The sequence below is a fragment of the Procambarus clarkii genome, chromosome 27 (assembly GCF_040958095.1).
Source record: "Procambarus clarkii isolate CNS0578487 chromosome 27, FALCON_Pclarkii_2.0, whole genome shotgun sequence".
In the NCBI taxonomy this organism is placed as follows: Eukaryota; Metazoa; Arthropoda; class Malacostraca; order Decapoda; family Cambaridae; genus Procambarus; species Procambarus clarkii.
The window spans coordinates 20353143-20370387 of record NC_091176.1 but is presented as its reverse complement, the minus strand read 5'-3'; the positions used below and the strand labels follow the sequence as shown (position 1 = coordinate 20370387).

General features: G+C 39.3%; 1 protein-coding gene across 1 annotated transcript; it reads right to left on the bottom strand.

Annotated features, from left to right (window-relative positions):
• Nucleotides 1-5319: 5319 nt before the first annotated feature.
• On the bottom strand, nt 5320-8180 carry LOC123762823 (uncharacterized). The gene is made up of 4 exons (XM_045749584.2): nt 8023-8180; nt 6968-7106; nt 6581-6700; nt 5320-5737 (listed from the first exon to the last, which is right to left on the bottom strand). The coding sequence occupies exons 1-4, from the start codon at nt 8064-8066 to the stop codon at nt 5633-5635; spliced, it is 408 nt and encodes a 135-aa protein (XP_045605540.1). The 5' UTR covers nt 8067-8180; the 3' UTR covers nt 5320-5632.
• Between the last annotated feature and the right edge of the window lie 9065 nt (nt 8181-17245).

Sequence of the window (17245 nt, the reverse complement as noted above, 5' to 3'; positions counted from 1 at the left end):
TAACTTGGTCGTATGCTGACTTGGCAGTGAGTGTGACAAGAATTAAATCAGCACACTCACTTGGCAGTGAGTGTGATGATTTAATTGTCTGCAGACTTAACTGTGTGCTGACTTCCTGTGTACTGTCCTGGCTATTTGTGTTCAGACTTGACTGTGTGCTGACTGGACTGTGTGCTGAATTCGGTGTGTACTGACTTGGCCGTGTGCTTACTTGACTGTGTGTTATCTTGACCGTGAAATAACCTGGCCGTATGTTGATTTAATTGGGTGCTGACTTGACTGTGTGCTGACTTGGCCGTGTTCTGATATGATTGTTTGCTGACTTGGCCGTGTGCTTACTTGATTGTGTGCTAACTTGGCCGTATGCTAAATTGAATGTATGCTCACTTGGTCGTGAGCTGACTTGATTGTGTTTCAACTTGTCCATGAGCTTAATTGACTGTGTGCTGATTTGATCGTATGCTGACTTGACTGTGTGGTGAGTTGGGCGAATGCTGACCTTACTGTGTGCTGACTTGGCCGTGTGATGATTTTTCCGTGTGCTGACTTGGCCGTGTACTGCCTTGGTCGTGTGCTGACTTGGCCGTGTTCTGAATTCGTTGTGGACTACCGTCTGTTGCCTTGACCGACTCTTGACTGGGTGTTATGCTGCCATCTGTTGCCTTTAATGTGTACTATTGTGTGCTGTTTGGCCGAGAAAATTCGTATGCTGCTTTGAACTTGTACTACAGTCGTTTGGCTTGACAGCGTTCTACTGTGTGCTGCCTTGATCGTGTGTTACCAGCTGCTGTCGTGACGGTGACACTACAATGTCCAGTCTTGACCGTGTGCTTCCATCTGCTGGATTCAGTGTGTGTGCTACTGATTTTCTCATTGATACATTACGTTAATTTTATTTATTTATGCATTTGAAGGAGAAACATGGAGGGGCGGGGGGAGGGAGAAACTCCTATACCACAGCCAGAGTGTATGCAGACAATGAGTAAAACCTTGACTTGTCTTTACTGGAAGCTTCAAGTTCCATAAAGGTTACATTTGAATCCCAGATTTCGTCGCCTTTCAGCGTATCGTAGATAAGTGGGATTAATCGTTTACTTCGGAGTAACCAATGTGCAGGGTCGAATCCTCCTCAAAGCTCTTACTGGTTTTCTCATTATTATTACTATTTGTAAAGTCATGCAACCGGATTTCACCTGAAGTTACAACAAGTCTGGAGGCCCCTCCTGAAGCCAGTCCAAGTTTTACGTTTGGCGCCCAAACACTTGGGTGGTAGCAACGTAGTTGAACACCGTACGCTCTACTGCTGATCCACCCAGAAAATCACACTAACATGATATGTAAATCCTTGACAAAATTCCCTGGGGCTCAGAGGTGACGCGAACTAACGACGAAGGCATTGCCAGTCGCATACTTTACCATGTTCCACAACAGACTTCGTTAAATTCATGCAATTGAAATTCTACTGAAGTCACCAAGTAAATTTTCGTATATCCAAAAGGAGCAAGTAGATTTAATAAAACTGCTTGTTAATTTTTAAATTTCCCATTTTTGGGGGAGCTTTATTATAACTATCTCTTCCTACTGCTCCTTAAGCGCCAGCTCACCAGTCTCTTCCTGCAATTCCTCCTCCTCCTCCTCCATCTCCACACCTTAACATTCTTCAATAATTTCTTACTTCAGTCACCTTTTCCTGCTTTCATCTTCATATTTTCTTTTTTCTAGCCTGTACTCAACTGAAGTCCGTGATACACCATATAATTCTTTTGAGGAAGGAAGATGACAAGGAATACATGGGACAAAAGTAAGAAACCTTAATGAACAATTCAAGACAAACAAGAGGTAATAGTTTTAATTCGTAAGAATAAGGGATTTGGGATTTGGGATTGGACGGGGTGGGGGAGGGGGGAATGGGAAAGAGCCAATCCATTATCACTATAGCACTGGGAAGGGGTCAGGATAAGGGAGCTGTTGTTAATAAAGGAGCGTCCAGATTATTCAGATCTGGAAGAAGAAGAATGAAACCCCACACCATATATAGCTGACACACAAGAAAAGGTAGAAGTAGAGTTGCAGGAAAAAAGGAAAGACAGAGATAACATGAGCTCAACATAAGGAATTTTAGAAGCATTTAAAATAGGCAATCAAAATCGAAATGTTTAGCAAAAGAATGTGCAGCAGGAGATGGCAAAGAACCAAAAAGCAAGATAAGACATAGAGATGGAATTAAGAACTTATTTATTGTGAAATTAAAGTGAAGTTGAGTGATCTAGAAAGGGAGATGATTGAGGTAGCATTTGCAAACACGCAATTAATTGATAAATAGTAGGGTCCAGCAAATTTTGCTTGTTCTGCAATCGCATGTAGAGGAGTACACATGATATTATGCAGATAAGAATAAACGAAAAAGCAAAGAGCCTTTTGGTCAACGCGAGGCATCTCCTATTTATGTGATGACATTTATATTGTACATTTATGTGATTTATGTGATCAAAGGGTCTTTAATGGTTTTAAACACTACCTGTGTAATACCAGGTCAGTACTGCTGAATGTTCCAACAGTAGGAAATCAGTGCATAAATTTAAATATATATTGAGTGTACAGTCTCACATGAGTGAAACACCTGAAAATAGACAACAATTGTTAGGAGTAATCGAGCTTTTACCTTGCAAGGGTGGCGAAGGAAAGGAAGACCAGGAGGCTCTTCATCTTGTTGGCAGAAGCTGTGTGAGGAGCACCCTCCAGCAGGCTCTTTTATACTCCCTTCAGAAAGTTTAATTGTCTTATTTAATTAGATAAATAATTTTTTCGTTGCTGAATTCTCAGACTCAAAATAAAATGAAAGTTTTATTTATGAATATATCTAGGAGAATATTACTAGAGCGCACCTCAAAGTACCCATCAAGGTTACTCGTGGACGGGCGTCCTTCCCTTGAACGTGTTCTACCGTATATTCCCTTGAGCGTGTGGTACCGTTTCTTGCCTTGATTGTCTGTTGCCACGACCGTCTGTTGGCTTGGCCATTTGTTGACTTGACCGTCTGTTGGCTTGGCCATCTGTTGACTTAACCGTTTGTTGGCTTGGCCATCTGTTGAATTGACCGTCTGTTGGCTTTTCCATCATTTGACTTGGCCATCTGTTGACTGGACCGTCTGTTACCTTCACCGTGTGTTTCAGTCTCTAAAATAACAATACTGGGAACTGTGTTTCTCATTCATGTGACCGAAAGTTATTATTAGATCATACATCCCTTGCTTAGCAAGGTTCCCCTCAGGAACGATTGCGCTTCCCCCAGAATATACCCGCAACAGTCGACTAAATCTCAGGTACCAAGTTTGCTCTGTTTCAGTAAAGAAATTGTGAGTAAAGATACGTGCCTAGCTAGACAGTATGCTAAGGAATCGATCTCAGTACTTATCAGCTGGAAACATTCTTCAGTAGGTACTGAAAAATAATATTTTTTTTTAAATTTGACGTTCTCTACCATAAGATTTTAGAGATGACATATATAAGTTTTACTGTCGAATGAACGATTCCCATTTTCTTGTTATTGTTTCTTGCGTTTCCTTTCAGTCCTGGGATTTCTTTCTTATCTTTATTTTGCTTGTTTCCCCCCAGCATCGCTCTTTCTAGTTACGTATAACGAGCAAATGTCGTTTGGTCTTCAGCATCGCTGCTTCTCGTTAGATCCTGAGATAAATGGGATCTTGGCACCTGTATTGCTGATTCGAGTTATATCTGGTAATCAGAAGAGCATCATTGCCAAACCACTTCGACGGGAGGGAAGAGCAAAGGTCTCGCTTCATGCAGGTCGCTGTTCATTCCTCGACCGTACGAGTGGTTGGATACCATTCCTTCCCCACGTCTCATCCTAAATCCTCACCTCTTCCAAGTGCTATATAGTCGTAATGTCTTGGTGCTTTCTCCTGATAATTCCCAGCCTCCTTCCCTTACCTCCATGGAGGTAGGGCTGATAAGAGAGGTAATGTGAAAGTTAAACACATGATTAATAACTACTTATCAGTCGTAGGAGAAGGCGTCGTCTAAGATAAGCTTCCACTATCTTACTCTTGCGTTAACTCTGTGTAATTTGTCCACCTTTCTTTTCCTCGGCAACTACACCTCGTGCCCTCAGCTTCCCAGTCATTTGCTCAAGATTTGACATAATATTTGAGACTTTTTTTCCCTCCTTCCTCTATCTCTGTTATTAATCAGAATAAAGATGAGAGAAACGTTATTTAAAAGTAGTTAACTATTTAACAGAATATGGAAATGATTCTTCCTTTTAGGACACTTAATTTAAAATTAATTTGTACACAGTTAAGCCTGAACGTGGTCTCGTTTTCCATACTTCCAAAGATAAAGCAGACGATGTCTTTTCTTTTTTTCTTTTTCTAGGCGTTTCTTTTCCAATATTGACGTCTCTTAAGAGGTTCTTCTCGCCAATATTTCAAGGATATGTGCCACTCATATATATTTATTGAACCAGAAAAATACAGCTTTTAGAAAGTGTGTTTCGTAGAGTCCATTTAGTGCGAGTATTCTGTTGTGTTTGTTACTCAAGTGTATCATTAGAAAACAGTGTGTGTCATATAGTGTATAGTGTGTTATATAAGGTGAAAATACATATAGCTATGCGACTCGATGAACATGTGTTATAAGAAAGGCAAAAGTCTACAGGTGAGTGAGAGTTATTTTACCTGATTTAAGAGCGGAAAGTGATTAGAGCACTACCAAAGAAAGCATTTTGCCTTAAAAAATGTGAATACGCAATAACATCAAATTCTCAAGTCCACTCATCAGAAAACATTAACCGAACTATTTCAAGATATTTTTTACTGATATCTTACCAGCGAAGATGTTCCGAAGGTGCAGTAAGACATATATATTTGCATTATCACTTTTATTATAGTTAACTGATAACCAGTACTTATGAGCTTCAGCATCCATCAGCATTTGTTAGTGAGAGAATGTTCGTCTGTCTGTTATCTATGCTTGGAGCCCACATGCCTTGGGCTAGCCTCATCAAGGCTTGATTCATGAAGCATGTTGAGTAGGGAAGTGTCATAGGTCATTGGAGGATCGGTTCCAGTCCCCTTAGTGTTATTCAATTTTACTGGTGCTTAGTATAACTTTTCTTAAAAAAGAGAGAGAGAGAGAAAGATTGGGGGGGGCGAGGGGAGATCACGGGTAGGAATGTTGGGGAGGGAATGTCAGGAGAAAACGTTCTAGAGCATAGTAGAGAGTTAAGAAAACAGGTGAAAGAGCAGAGAGATTAGTAAAGAGGGGGATAAGACAGGTGAGGGGAAAATAGAAACTAAATCACAGTTGGCTATCCCCCTTTTATTGACATTTAAATATTAAAACTTGAATTCTCTGGATGATAATGAATAGTTATTTTAGTTGTTAAGAATGTTCGTCGAGCGAGAACACACGCCAAGAGTTTCTTGCAGCACCTGGAACACCTGCATTTCAATTTCTAGCAGAACCTGGAGCCAACGAACCACGAAACTTCTGTGGGTACACTCTGGGGCTTCAACTGCCGCTGGAGATAAATACTAGCAAGTTAGGAGTGTGGTGGTGTCAATGCGGCTTCTGGTGTCAAGATACTAGGCGTGTCAAGAGGCTGGTTACGTTAACATGAACCAGGATAAACACCATCAACACAGCACAAGGTGTCGTGGGAAGCTGTTCCCTCTTCGTGCCACTCTCCGTTGCACAGACTGTAGTCCAGATGCAGCTGATGAAATAGAAACATGAATTAGTTATGCTCTTTTTGATGAAAAATATAAAGGCTTTCTGGCTCTCATTGCCTCATATGCTACCAGCATTATATTGCTGCGACTTAGAAACTTAAGTTATGAACTTGTTGGTTCTTACCAAAGTTTGCAGGACGGAGCTTTAGGTTCGGTAATTATTTTTCAAAATATTCTAGAAATTTATTTTGCTCCTCAAACAGTCTTCAGGCGTCACTCATCGTGATTATGCCTTATTAAGCTTAGCATTTTCAGCAAAACCAATGAAAAAAGTGTCTATTTAATCAGCCATGTCAGTTATGTATATTAGTAAAAACATGGGTCTCAACGCTGATTTTTTGGAATCTACTAATTACATTTCTCTTTTTTTAACCTGTTGCTGCTTTTCCCGTTTCTTAGGGTGATTATTTTCTAATTATTGTTTCAGTAACTATATGATTGTCGTTCAGATTGCACAGATGATCTTACGAGGGTCAGTATCAAAGTAGGAGGAAACAGAAATCGGATGTGAAGATGAAGTTCTCAGACTTAAGAAGAACGGGAACTTTCTCAGGAAAATGGCCAATGATATAAGTAGTGATCTCAGGTTATGATTGAAGAACGCCTTCATCACTTAGCAATCAACTATGATAGGGAGCTAGAACCCACACAGCTAGGAATGCCGAAGTAGGTGAGCACACTTTTATTAATATTAATCTACACTCAAATTATAAATCTAATGTAATTTAATAGCTTGATTAGAATTAAATATACCTTGATCTGTAGATTACTGTTATCTGTAAAATCTATTTCAATAAATCTTATTCTGTTCCCTGAAAATTACTCACCTTTGTTGGTTCCAAATTGGTTTGTCCCTCTAAAGCCAGACTATCACAGAGGTTCTGGCCCACAGTTTTACCGTTGCTCTGAATGTAGTTTAGGTCTCCCCCGTTTGAGACTGAATCCCACTACAGAGAAAATGGGAAAACAATTACCACAAATGTATTAATGGAAGAAAAAAGGGCTTATTACATTTTATGAAGCATGTAGTACAAATGCAAGTGTTCCATTTGCCTCAATGTATAATAACATCCTTGCTCTAAATCCTCATTGATATTTTGCAATTCATGTCTATTATTTTTAATGCAATGATATATCGTTTGCCAACTGTAATAAAAATGCCTTATTTCTATAATTCTGTTATATTGTGTGAGAAATACTGCATTTACACGTACCTCATCGCGGCAAGTTTTCATGCAGCCACTGTGGTCGTCACAGTCGGTGGCACCGTTGACTGGCAGGTCGTCAACGCTGATGGTCTCATTGGGAAACTTTAAGACGACTTCACAGTCACATTCATTTTCCCCTTGCGACCTGTTGAACGATTGTAATAAAACGTATTCATTTAAACAGTATAAAAAAGTAAGAAATAATCATTTATTTAATTAGCAACCTATTACTTTAGCATACTGACGTACTCTCCCACACACACACACACACACACACACACACACACACACACACATGAAAACGTAAGAGAGACTACGGGAATTAAACCTCACGTCACTGGGAGACAGAAGACTTAGAGGGGGAACATGATCACCACATACAAGATTCTCAGAGGAATTGATAGGGTAGATAAAGACAGACTTTTTAACACAAGGGGCACACGCACTAGGGGACACAGGTGGAAATTGAGTGCCCAAATGAGCCATAGAGACGTTAGAAAGAATTTGTTCAGTGTCAGAGGAATAGACAAATGGAATGCATTAGGAAGTGATGTGGTGGAGGCTGACTCTATACACAGTTTTTTGTGTAGATGTGATTGAGCCCAGTAGGCTCAGGAACCTGTACATTAGTTGATTGACCGTTGAAAGGTTGCACCAAAGAGCCAGAGCTCAACCCCCGCAAGCACAACTAGGTAAGAACACACACACACACCTTGTGAGTTTATTGTGGGAAACAAACTAATAGAACATCTGATGCAAAAGAACTTTGTAACATAACATCAGCATGGGTTCAGAGATGGCAAATCATGCCAAACAGGTTTAATTGAGTTTTGTGTAAGTTAGTCTTCAACAGTCTTAAGAGTCTTTTATTGATTAAAACACTTTCGATTTAAGACCAGGTCAGTACTGGTTAAAGCCCCAACAGCACGAACTTAACAGTGCAGGCGCTTGAACACTGTGCTTGGATACATAAAAATTTCTGTAATAAATATTACTAAAATTATATAAGAACAGCGAGAAAAAAACATTCAGTACGTAATATAGAGCAGCAGAGCTTTTACCATGCAAGGACAGCGAGGGAGAGGAGGACCAGGAGGCACTTCATCTTGCTGGCAGAAGTTGTGTGAGGAACACCCTCCAGCAGGCAGCTTTATACTGCCTCCCAGCCCTCCTCAGCAGGGACTCAAGTGGACGGAACCACCTGGATTCTCCCAAGCCAAAAACACCATAGATTAAAATGTACACGTAACCAGAAATCTTACTCTCATTTTATATTATTTAACGCCCATTGCACCTGTCTGGAATACATAGCACAGATAAGTCTTAATACCAAAACGAAAACAGCATCCATTATCTGAAAAATTAGAGCTGACATGTGATCTATCTGAAAAATTAGAGCTGACATGTGATCTATTAGGGATCCCTTAAATATGTTAATAACAGAACTCATCAACACTGAAAGACTTTCTTTATGAACTAATAATAATTATTTCGTTCATTATTAAGACGATATTATACATCTCAATAAAACCTTAATTCCTTAGTTTAAACAAAAAAAGATTAGCAAATTTAGTAGCTACCAGCAATGATATTTCAGGAGATTGTGAATGAAAATAATGAAATTAAATACATTGAGACATATGTTGTCTTCTAATACGTTAAGCTCATTAGTAAAGCTGTTATTATCAGGACGAGCCTCTATGTGTTCTTCAAGGTTCCTGGTGGGCTGTACTCACTGTCTTTACCGTCTGCTGACTTGACTGTTTGCTGACTTGACTGTGTGCTGACCTGACCGTCTGCTGAATTGAAGGCCTGCTGGCTTGACCGCCTGTTGCCTTGGCCGTGTGCTAATTTGATTGTGTGCTGACTTGGCCGTCTGCTGGCTTGACCGTCTGATGGCATGACCGTTTGTTGACCTTACCGTCTGCTGGCTTGACCGTCTGCTGTCTTGAACGTCTGCTGACTTGACCGATTTCTATCGTCTGCTGACGTTGTGCTACTGACTTTCTCATCGATACATCACGTTAATATTTCATTTTGCATTTGAAAGAGAAGTGTTGGGGATAGAGCTCTTATTTCACAGTCATGGTTCATGCAGACAATGAGTGAAACTATCGACTGGGAAGGTGAAGTCTGCGGGAAGGCCTATAAAAGTAGTAATGGGGAAATTAAGCTTTATTTCACAATGTTTTATGAATCATGGGAAGAAAAAAGGTGAGTCATCCAAATTACACTCTGTTTCCCGTGTTGTGCATCCATACCGTCCTTACGCTATGTGTCTATTAAATCTTGCATCATGTATCCAATTTTATTCTAGTGTATCTTTTTATTCTATTAGTTTATTCTTCATGTATTTTATTTTATTCTGTATTCAATTTTATTTGAGGATTTACATATAAAATTAGAGAGCTTTCTTCAATCCCCTCTTCAGTCTCTTTCTCTCTCTCTCTCTCTCTCTCTCTCTCTCTCTCTCTCTCTCTCTCTCTCTCTCTTTCTCTCTCTCTCTCTCTCTCTCTCTCTCTCTCTCTCTCTCTCTCTCTCTCTCTCTCTCTCTCTCTCTCTCTCTCTCTCTCTCTCTCTCTCTCTCTCTCTCTCTCACTCTCTCTCTCTCTCTCTCTCTCTCTCTCTCTCACTCTCTCTCTCTCTCTCTCTCTCTCTCTATCTCTCTCTCTCTCTCTCTCTCTCTCTCTCTCTCTCTCTCTCTCTCTCTCTCTCTCTCTCTCTCTCTCTCTCTCTCTCTCTCTCTCTTTCTCTCTCTCTCTCTCTCTCTCTCTCTCTCTCTCTCTCTCTCTCTCTCTCTCTCTCTCTCTCTCTCTCTCTCTCTCTCTCTCTCTCTCTCTTTCTCTCTCTCTCTCTCTCTCTCCAAATACTTGCAATACCATCATATTCTTTAAATATGATGGTCGTATCCCAGAACAATCTGGAAATATAATCCTTAAGACGAGCTATAGGAAGGAATAGCTTTAAGTATGAGCAATACGATAGAAAAGTTTTCAGTCTCCCGAAATTGAACACAATTTATCTGCTTCGGAAAATACCTGTCTAAAAAAGTCATATTAATGCTCCTGCTGTACTCCTATCAATACTACTTACATAACTACTTAGAGAACTGCTACCAAGACTACTTCAATGATTACTATGAGAACTGCTGTCAAGACTACTAATAATACCTATTCTTTAGAAGAGATTAGGTACTGACTGTATAATTTTCTATAGTGTTATCAACTTGAAAATCACCTGTTAAAATTATATAAAAAAATAACCCAATAAAAAATCCTAATAATTTAAAATGTAACATATCATTATATTAATTAAAAATTATAGAAATAGAAAGAAAATATGAATAAGTTAAGTCAGTCCTAATCATTGAGACTATTTTACAAAAACTCTAATGTTGTCTCATATGCTAGTCATATGAAGACAAAATGGAACAAGGAGTCTTCAAAGACTTGTTGCACTAAGGGTATTGTGATTCGGAGAGAAAGCGAAACACTGTGAAGGTTATGAGTGACATATTTAAGAAGCTGATATCCTCGAAGATTAAAAATCATGTTTGTGTCATATTCTCAATTAACTTTTCTCCATGTAGCAAGGAGACATTTTCTCCCATTCTGAACAATCTGTCAAGCGAACGAAAAAAAATATTATGAATATTACAAAAATTCAGAAGGAAAATATATTTTTTTATTAATACATGAGATACATCTGCACTTGTGCAGGTACCCTAGACTATATGAAGTGGAGTACAGTGTGTCAAAAATAGGTAACTACGTGATGCTAAAAAATCCCCATCACACAGGATTGTTAGTCATACAGAGGCATCTGATAGGCAGTCTGCATGGCAGACTCAGGATGCATTTTGAGGATATCATCAACACAAGAGTGAAATAGATAGCAGTGATAATAAAAGCCCCCATCTCGCAGGATGGTTAGTCATACAGGGCCATATGTTTAGTAGCCTACACTGGCAAATTTTGGGTACACTGTGAGGATATCTTCAAAAATACGAGAGTGAATAAAGTTATTGCAAAGCTCCAGGTACCTCATGCCAACTGGTCTGAAAGGTCTAATAACAGGGCATTCGGTGATGTAGTGTGGGACATCATGCCGCAGTTCCTGCTCACAGAGTTTGCACCTGGAGTGCTCAGGATTGGGAGATTCGTCACCTGTAGCTACCTGCCACAGGTAACGGTAACCCAACCTGATCCTTGCAACCACTGTGTCGCAGTCTGGTGGACGTTTTGTGCTGCCCATAGATATAGGTTTCAGATCTGAACAAATCATAGTGTTTTATACTAGTACTTTCAGGTCGTTGGGAGTCAGTAATTTATTTTCTATCAGACCTGATTGTTTGGACCAAAACAGTTTTGACAGTAGAGATGGGGATACCTAGATCTAATTCCACTTCATCTGTGTTGCACGCTAATTTGGCTGCAATGTTTATTTCATTATGATGGGTTATATTTATGTGAGAAGGAATCTGTACGAAGGAGTTTCGAGACCCTTTACTCTGTGCAGCAATTCGGTCATTAATAATTTGTAGTATGAGGTTCTTGCTGTCGATCTTTCAAGAGAAGTTTTCGATTGCTTGAAGAGCAGACTTTGAATCACAAAGTATTATTCCTCCTCCAATGTTTTTTAATGTACTGGTAGCTAGTTGTAATGCTGCTAGTTCTGCTTGTGTGGAGGTCAGCCAGTTGTTTAACCTGACACTGACAGTCTTTGTGCAAATATTATTTCTATAAACCTACATGCTGCTGCAGTCCGTCCAGTAGAAGATTGGACTGAGCCGTCGGTGTAGACACAGTGCTCGTGAGATCTTAAATTCTCGATGGTGGAGGAAATTGTTTCGAGTGTGACAGCTTTGAGAGGAGCAAGATTCTCATTATCTTTCTGGGTGACAGGTGTGTATGATACTAGAATGGTGGGGTACAGATAAAGAGGGTATATCAGAGACAAGTAGATTGCACTTAAAAGGAATGTTGAGCTTAATGAGATTGTAGGCATTTTTTCTCAGCCATTTAACATAACAGGAGTGAGTTGGTATGTCGGCACCAGTCAATAGGGGTGTTAACAGCACTAAATAATTTGAGGAGAATTATAACTAATAATGCAGGAGATGTGGGGTCTCTCATGACTTTAAGGCAAAAGATAGTGTTGACTAGATTGATTCTCTCTAGTATGGTTAGAAGCTTCAGTTCTTCCCTCATGTTGATGAATCTTGTGCATCTCGGAGCACCAAGAATTATCCTCATGACTTCATTCTGTACTAGTTCAAGATTGTCCAACACAGAGGAGGGGAATTAATTAAGTGCAAAGCATTATAATCAACGAGAGATCTAACAAACATCATATATAATAGTCTAGCATATTTAATATTGATACAATATTCTTACCGGTAAGTGTTTTCAGTGGTTTTAGTCTTTCTTTTAACCTACGGTGTTGATCGTTTATAATGTCACTGTTAAAACCAACTCCAAGGTATTTGTGCTGCCTGCACGTTTCAATGTTCTGGTTGTTGACCTTGAAAGTTATAATGACATGAGTTTTCTCTTGGGGGATGGAGAACTCTGGATTTAGTTATAGAGATAACAAGACCACATTCAATGCTTTTAGCAGCGAGTGAATCAAGTAGAGCTTGCAGCCTAGTTTGGGTATTTGCAACAATGCATATGTCATCGGCATAACAGATGACGGCTTCGTCAGGTAATGTGAGAATATCGATTGTTAATTTGTGCATCAGAACATTGAACAGTATAGGACTTAGCACTCCACCCTGGGGTGTACCCCGACTCAAAGGGTGCACAAAGTTTACTTCTGACCCCCTTGAAAAGGACTGAGGCGGTTTTGTTACTCAGGTAACCCCTGAGCCATGTCAACAGTCTTCCTTTAACTCAAAAAAGGCCTAGTTGTTCTAAGATTATTTCTGTTTGTTGTATCAATAGCAGTTTGGATATCAATAAATGCCGCCAGAGAGTTTGGTCCCTCTATGGTAAAATATTAAACAAAGCAAGTGTGTGTGCTTCTTCCAGGAAGGAAACCATACAGGTTAGGGGCAAGGTGGGGCTTGATTTGAAACGTTAATCTGTCGAGGATAATCCTCTCAAGAACTTTACACATGCTCGACGTCATAGAAATGGGTCTGAATTTTTGTGAGTTAGGCTTGGGTATGGGTATTATGAGTCCCTGTGTCCAGCGGTCGGGTAAGACACCCTGCCTTAGACTTTGATTAAACAATTCTAGCAAAGGGCATTTGGCAGCTCAGCAAGTACTCTCATGGTGTTGTATGTGATGCCATCCTCTCCAGGAGAGGTAGCCTTACCTTTCTTGAGTGCATTTTTAATTTCAAAGGGGGTTATGCCATAGTTATCAACAGGCCCTATTTCACTACAGGCAATTTCAATATTTGAGGTTAGGATTTATTTTGGTACTAGCCAGATGGTTTTGTACATCTAGGGGCAGGCTGCTTATACTAGCAGTGCTTGCATATTGCTGAAGCAGCATGTCGGCATAGTCTACAGGTGAATACTGATCAATTTGACGACTGCTAGGTGGAAAATCTTTTTAATTTTATTCCATATTTGGGATGGGGATGTTTCATGATTGATGCCTTGCAAAGAAGGTTTCCAGTGCTGGTTATACACCTGTTCATTTAGCTCTCTTAACTCTCGGCTGGCCTTGAGAAATATGTTGAGGGTGCCAGTTGTTTTATGTGTTTTATACTGCTCAGCTAGGAATAGAACTCTGTCATGCTTGGGCTTAAGGCGTGAATCAGTGAACCACCTCTGTCCCTTCCTCACTGTTTTGAGTCTTGTGGAGTTTACATATTAAAGGTGTGTAATTCAGTTGGTACAATGAGAAATTTAAATACTATTTGACCGAAATTTAATTTAAATTTGGGGAAATATAGTAAAATAATTTAAATACCAGCTCAGTAGATTAATGATGATGATACGCCCATTATAAAATAATTTAACTTTTACATTCACAGCTTAACATTAGCTGTACACGGGAGATAAAACAACTTACATAGGAGAGATGACACAGCGTACATGAGAAATACAATATAACCTAACTTAGATATATAACATACCCTACATGAAAAAGATACTAGTTTTCACTAGAGATATAACATTGCCTACATTATAGAGGTAACATAACATACACGAGAGAGATATTATAGCCTATGTGTGGAGAGAGATTGCATAGCCCTCATGTTAGATATATCATAGTCTAATTCAGAGAGATAACAAGGGAAAATAGAGATACGCTAAAGGGAGCCAGAAATGAATACACCAGAGTGAGGTGAAGAGCTGAGAGACACCTTGAAAACGAAATAGTAGTAAAAGTTAGCGATTAGCCAAAGCAGATTTATAGTCGCATGAGGAGAAAACAAAAGTAAGTGACCTTGGGATCAAATTAAAGAGTCAAAGGAAAGCTTAGTGAAAATGACAAGGAGCTGTGTGTTAAGAATTCAATAAAAGATTTCAGGAGGATTTTGCAAAGAAAATAATGAGGAGAGAAAAGATTTGTGATCAAAGGCAAGAGGAAATACTGGAGGTCAATGTATCCCCTGTAGAAGAGGATAAAAGCAAATGAAGGAGCTAGATAGAACAAAATCAATTGGGCCAGACTTAATATCATCATTGCTAATGAGGAGGAGATGTCATGACTACGTGAAAAATATATAATTGCTAGCTTTAGAACTATATATGATATCCTACATGCGAGAGAGTTTGTATAATCTATAAGAAAGTTAAAATAGCGTACATGAGAGAATAATGATACCCTTTATGAGAGAGAGATAGCATAATCTACATAAGAGAGAAACCATACCCTACCTGATAAAGATATCATATGCGGCATGTCGGTAATAGCATAGCCTACATAAGGGAGAAATAGCATAGTCATATATAAGGAAGAAATATCATAACTAACATAAGGTAGAAATAACATAGCCTATATAAGGGAGAAATAACACAACCTAAATAAGGGAAAAATGGCATTACTTATATAAGGGACAAATAGCATAGCCTACGTGAAGGAGAAATAGGAGAGCTTATGAGAAAAATAACGTTACCTATTAGGAAGAGATAACATAGCCTGCATGATAAGGAAAACACAGCCATCTTGAGGAGATAACGTAGCCTACATCAGAAAGAAAGAAATAGGAAAAAGAAAACTGTAGCTGGAAACCAAAAAAATAGCTGGTATGGAAAAGATAACATAGCCTTTGGGAGAGAGATGCAATAACCTACTGAGGGAGGGGGGGGGGGAGATAATTATCAGGGAAAACGCCAAGCAATTATGACTGTATGGCGCAGTGAAGGCATCGAGATAAGGATTTGGGATGGGACGGTTTTGGGGGAGGAATGGTGCCAAACCATTTGGACAGTCGGGGATTGAACGCCAACCTGCATGAAGCGAGACCGTCGCTCTACCGTCCAGCCCAAGTGGTTGGGCCCTACTAGAGAAAGATAATGTAGTCTGCATGAGCGTTCCGGTAGGGGCTGAGTGTTGCTGCCTGATTGGATAGGCCGAACTGTCATATGAAACTTAGATGCAGTATCAAATAATGATTCAGTTCCGACCTCGTTGATTTGTGTTATATTGTCTTTACATAGGTTCTATGCTTGGATGTTTGTCTTGTAGCAAGATGTGCTGTGGCAGCGCCTCTTAGAGCAATTGTCCTTTCACTTTAGTGACAACTCGAATTGCATATAAGGAATCTATTCTATTCACTTACATTTGTGTGCTTTGATTTATTGGCGGGATCCGGTTAAGCTATCGCTACCCAGGTCTGCGATGTATGTTTCTTGCTTGAAGAGGAAGGCGGACAAAGTAATCAGATATGAGAAATTCATTTGTAGCACCTGAAGATGCTAGCAACTCGCCCGTCCTTGGAAGGGCGATGACTCAGGCACTGTTAAACAAGAAGAGACTGAGTCATGATTTTATGTTTCCTGCAGCGTCTTTGATCTTTCTGAGAAGGTTAAAAATGTTATATGATTCTTGTACCAAGGTGACAGATATCACTTTGATTGTTTCTATAATGCTGTGTGTCCATGATCTCATGCAAATGGGTGTGTCACGAACAATGAATTTTATAGGTGATTTATATGTATTATGATAAAACTATTTTTTGGTTTAATTATTGCTGGCGACGATGATATGAGAAAAACCCTAATTCTAGCGATAGTTTACGAATTATTTGCAATTCTCCCAGTATCTTAGAGATATTTCTATCAGTATTCATTTAATTTTAATTTAATGTACAGATCCCATGTTAACGTTTGCTTGTTTTATAATCAGAGAGTGACTAGAAGTTTTCATGTGAAAAAAGGTGATAAGATAATATTCATTTTTAAATTCTCAAGACTTCCCATATTTATTTATCATTTATCTCATTATTTGCTCAATGTGTCGCTATTGGCCCACCACCGTTGACTGGCACCATCATCCGGGAAATCTCACGAGACGAAAAATATATTATTAATATATTTTTTATATTATATTAATATAACTTTGGACTTGAAGACTGGATCGAACCAGAGTCCAGGGATTCCCCCCGCTGACCCGCGCTGGTCACGTGGACACGATATGCCAAAAGACTGTTCGATTCCACCATCGTTCTTCAATGATTTTTTCTTAGATATATCACGTAATTTTGTTTTCATTGTGTTATTTAGCACGAAAAGGAAGTGAGCAAAGAGTATATTTCGGATTGAACTTCTTTTTCTCCATGCTCAAATATCGAGCAGCTTCTGTACCTTGGTGCCGTATTAAGGTCATGTCTGGGAACCTGCAACAACCACAGAGAGATAAGATTAAAGCAATAACAACAGGAAAACAAGATATTTCATGACCCAGGCAACGTGGCCGTCACTACGGCGTTGGTGAGAAGCTCATCAAAGCTGACAACATGCAAACATTAAAGCAATAGACTAAAGTGACATGTTACTGAAAACATGTAACAAATATATCTCGAGTTTTAATGCTTATATAAGCAATAAACTCAAAACCAAAGCCACATACTTTTGAAAGATGAGTCCAATTAAATCGTAACTATAACCTTAAACTCCAATTCAGAAAATCCCTCGAGTAAGGAAATGTTTTCTCACGATCACAAACCATTGCACTTCCTCCCTGACTTCTTGGAAGAAAAGACAGCTGTGCAGCAACAATTACAGCCCGATCAACCTAACCTCACACATCTTCAAGCTCATAAAGAGAATCCTTTTCAAAGAAATCATCCAACATCTCAGGTGCTCACGTTTTTACATA

Coding starts and splice junctions, on each gene's coding strand:
- LOC123762823 (XM_045749584.2), bottom strand. CDS start 8,066: ATGAAGTGCCTCCTGGTCCTCCTCTCCCTCGCTGTCCTTGCATG. Junction 7,107..8,022: donor TCCCTCGCTGTCCTTGCATG/GTAAAAGCTCTG, acceptor ATCGTTCAACAG/GTCGCAAGGGGAAAATGAAT. Junction 6,701..6,967: donor TGAAAACTTGCCGCGATGAG/GTACGTGTAAAT, acceptor TTTTCTCTGTAG/TGGGATTCAGTCTCAAACGG.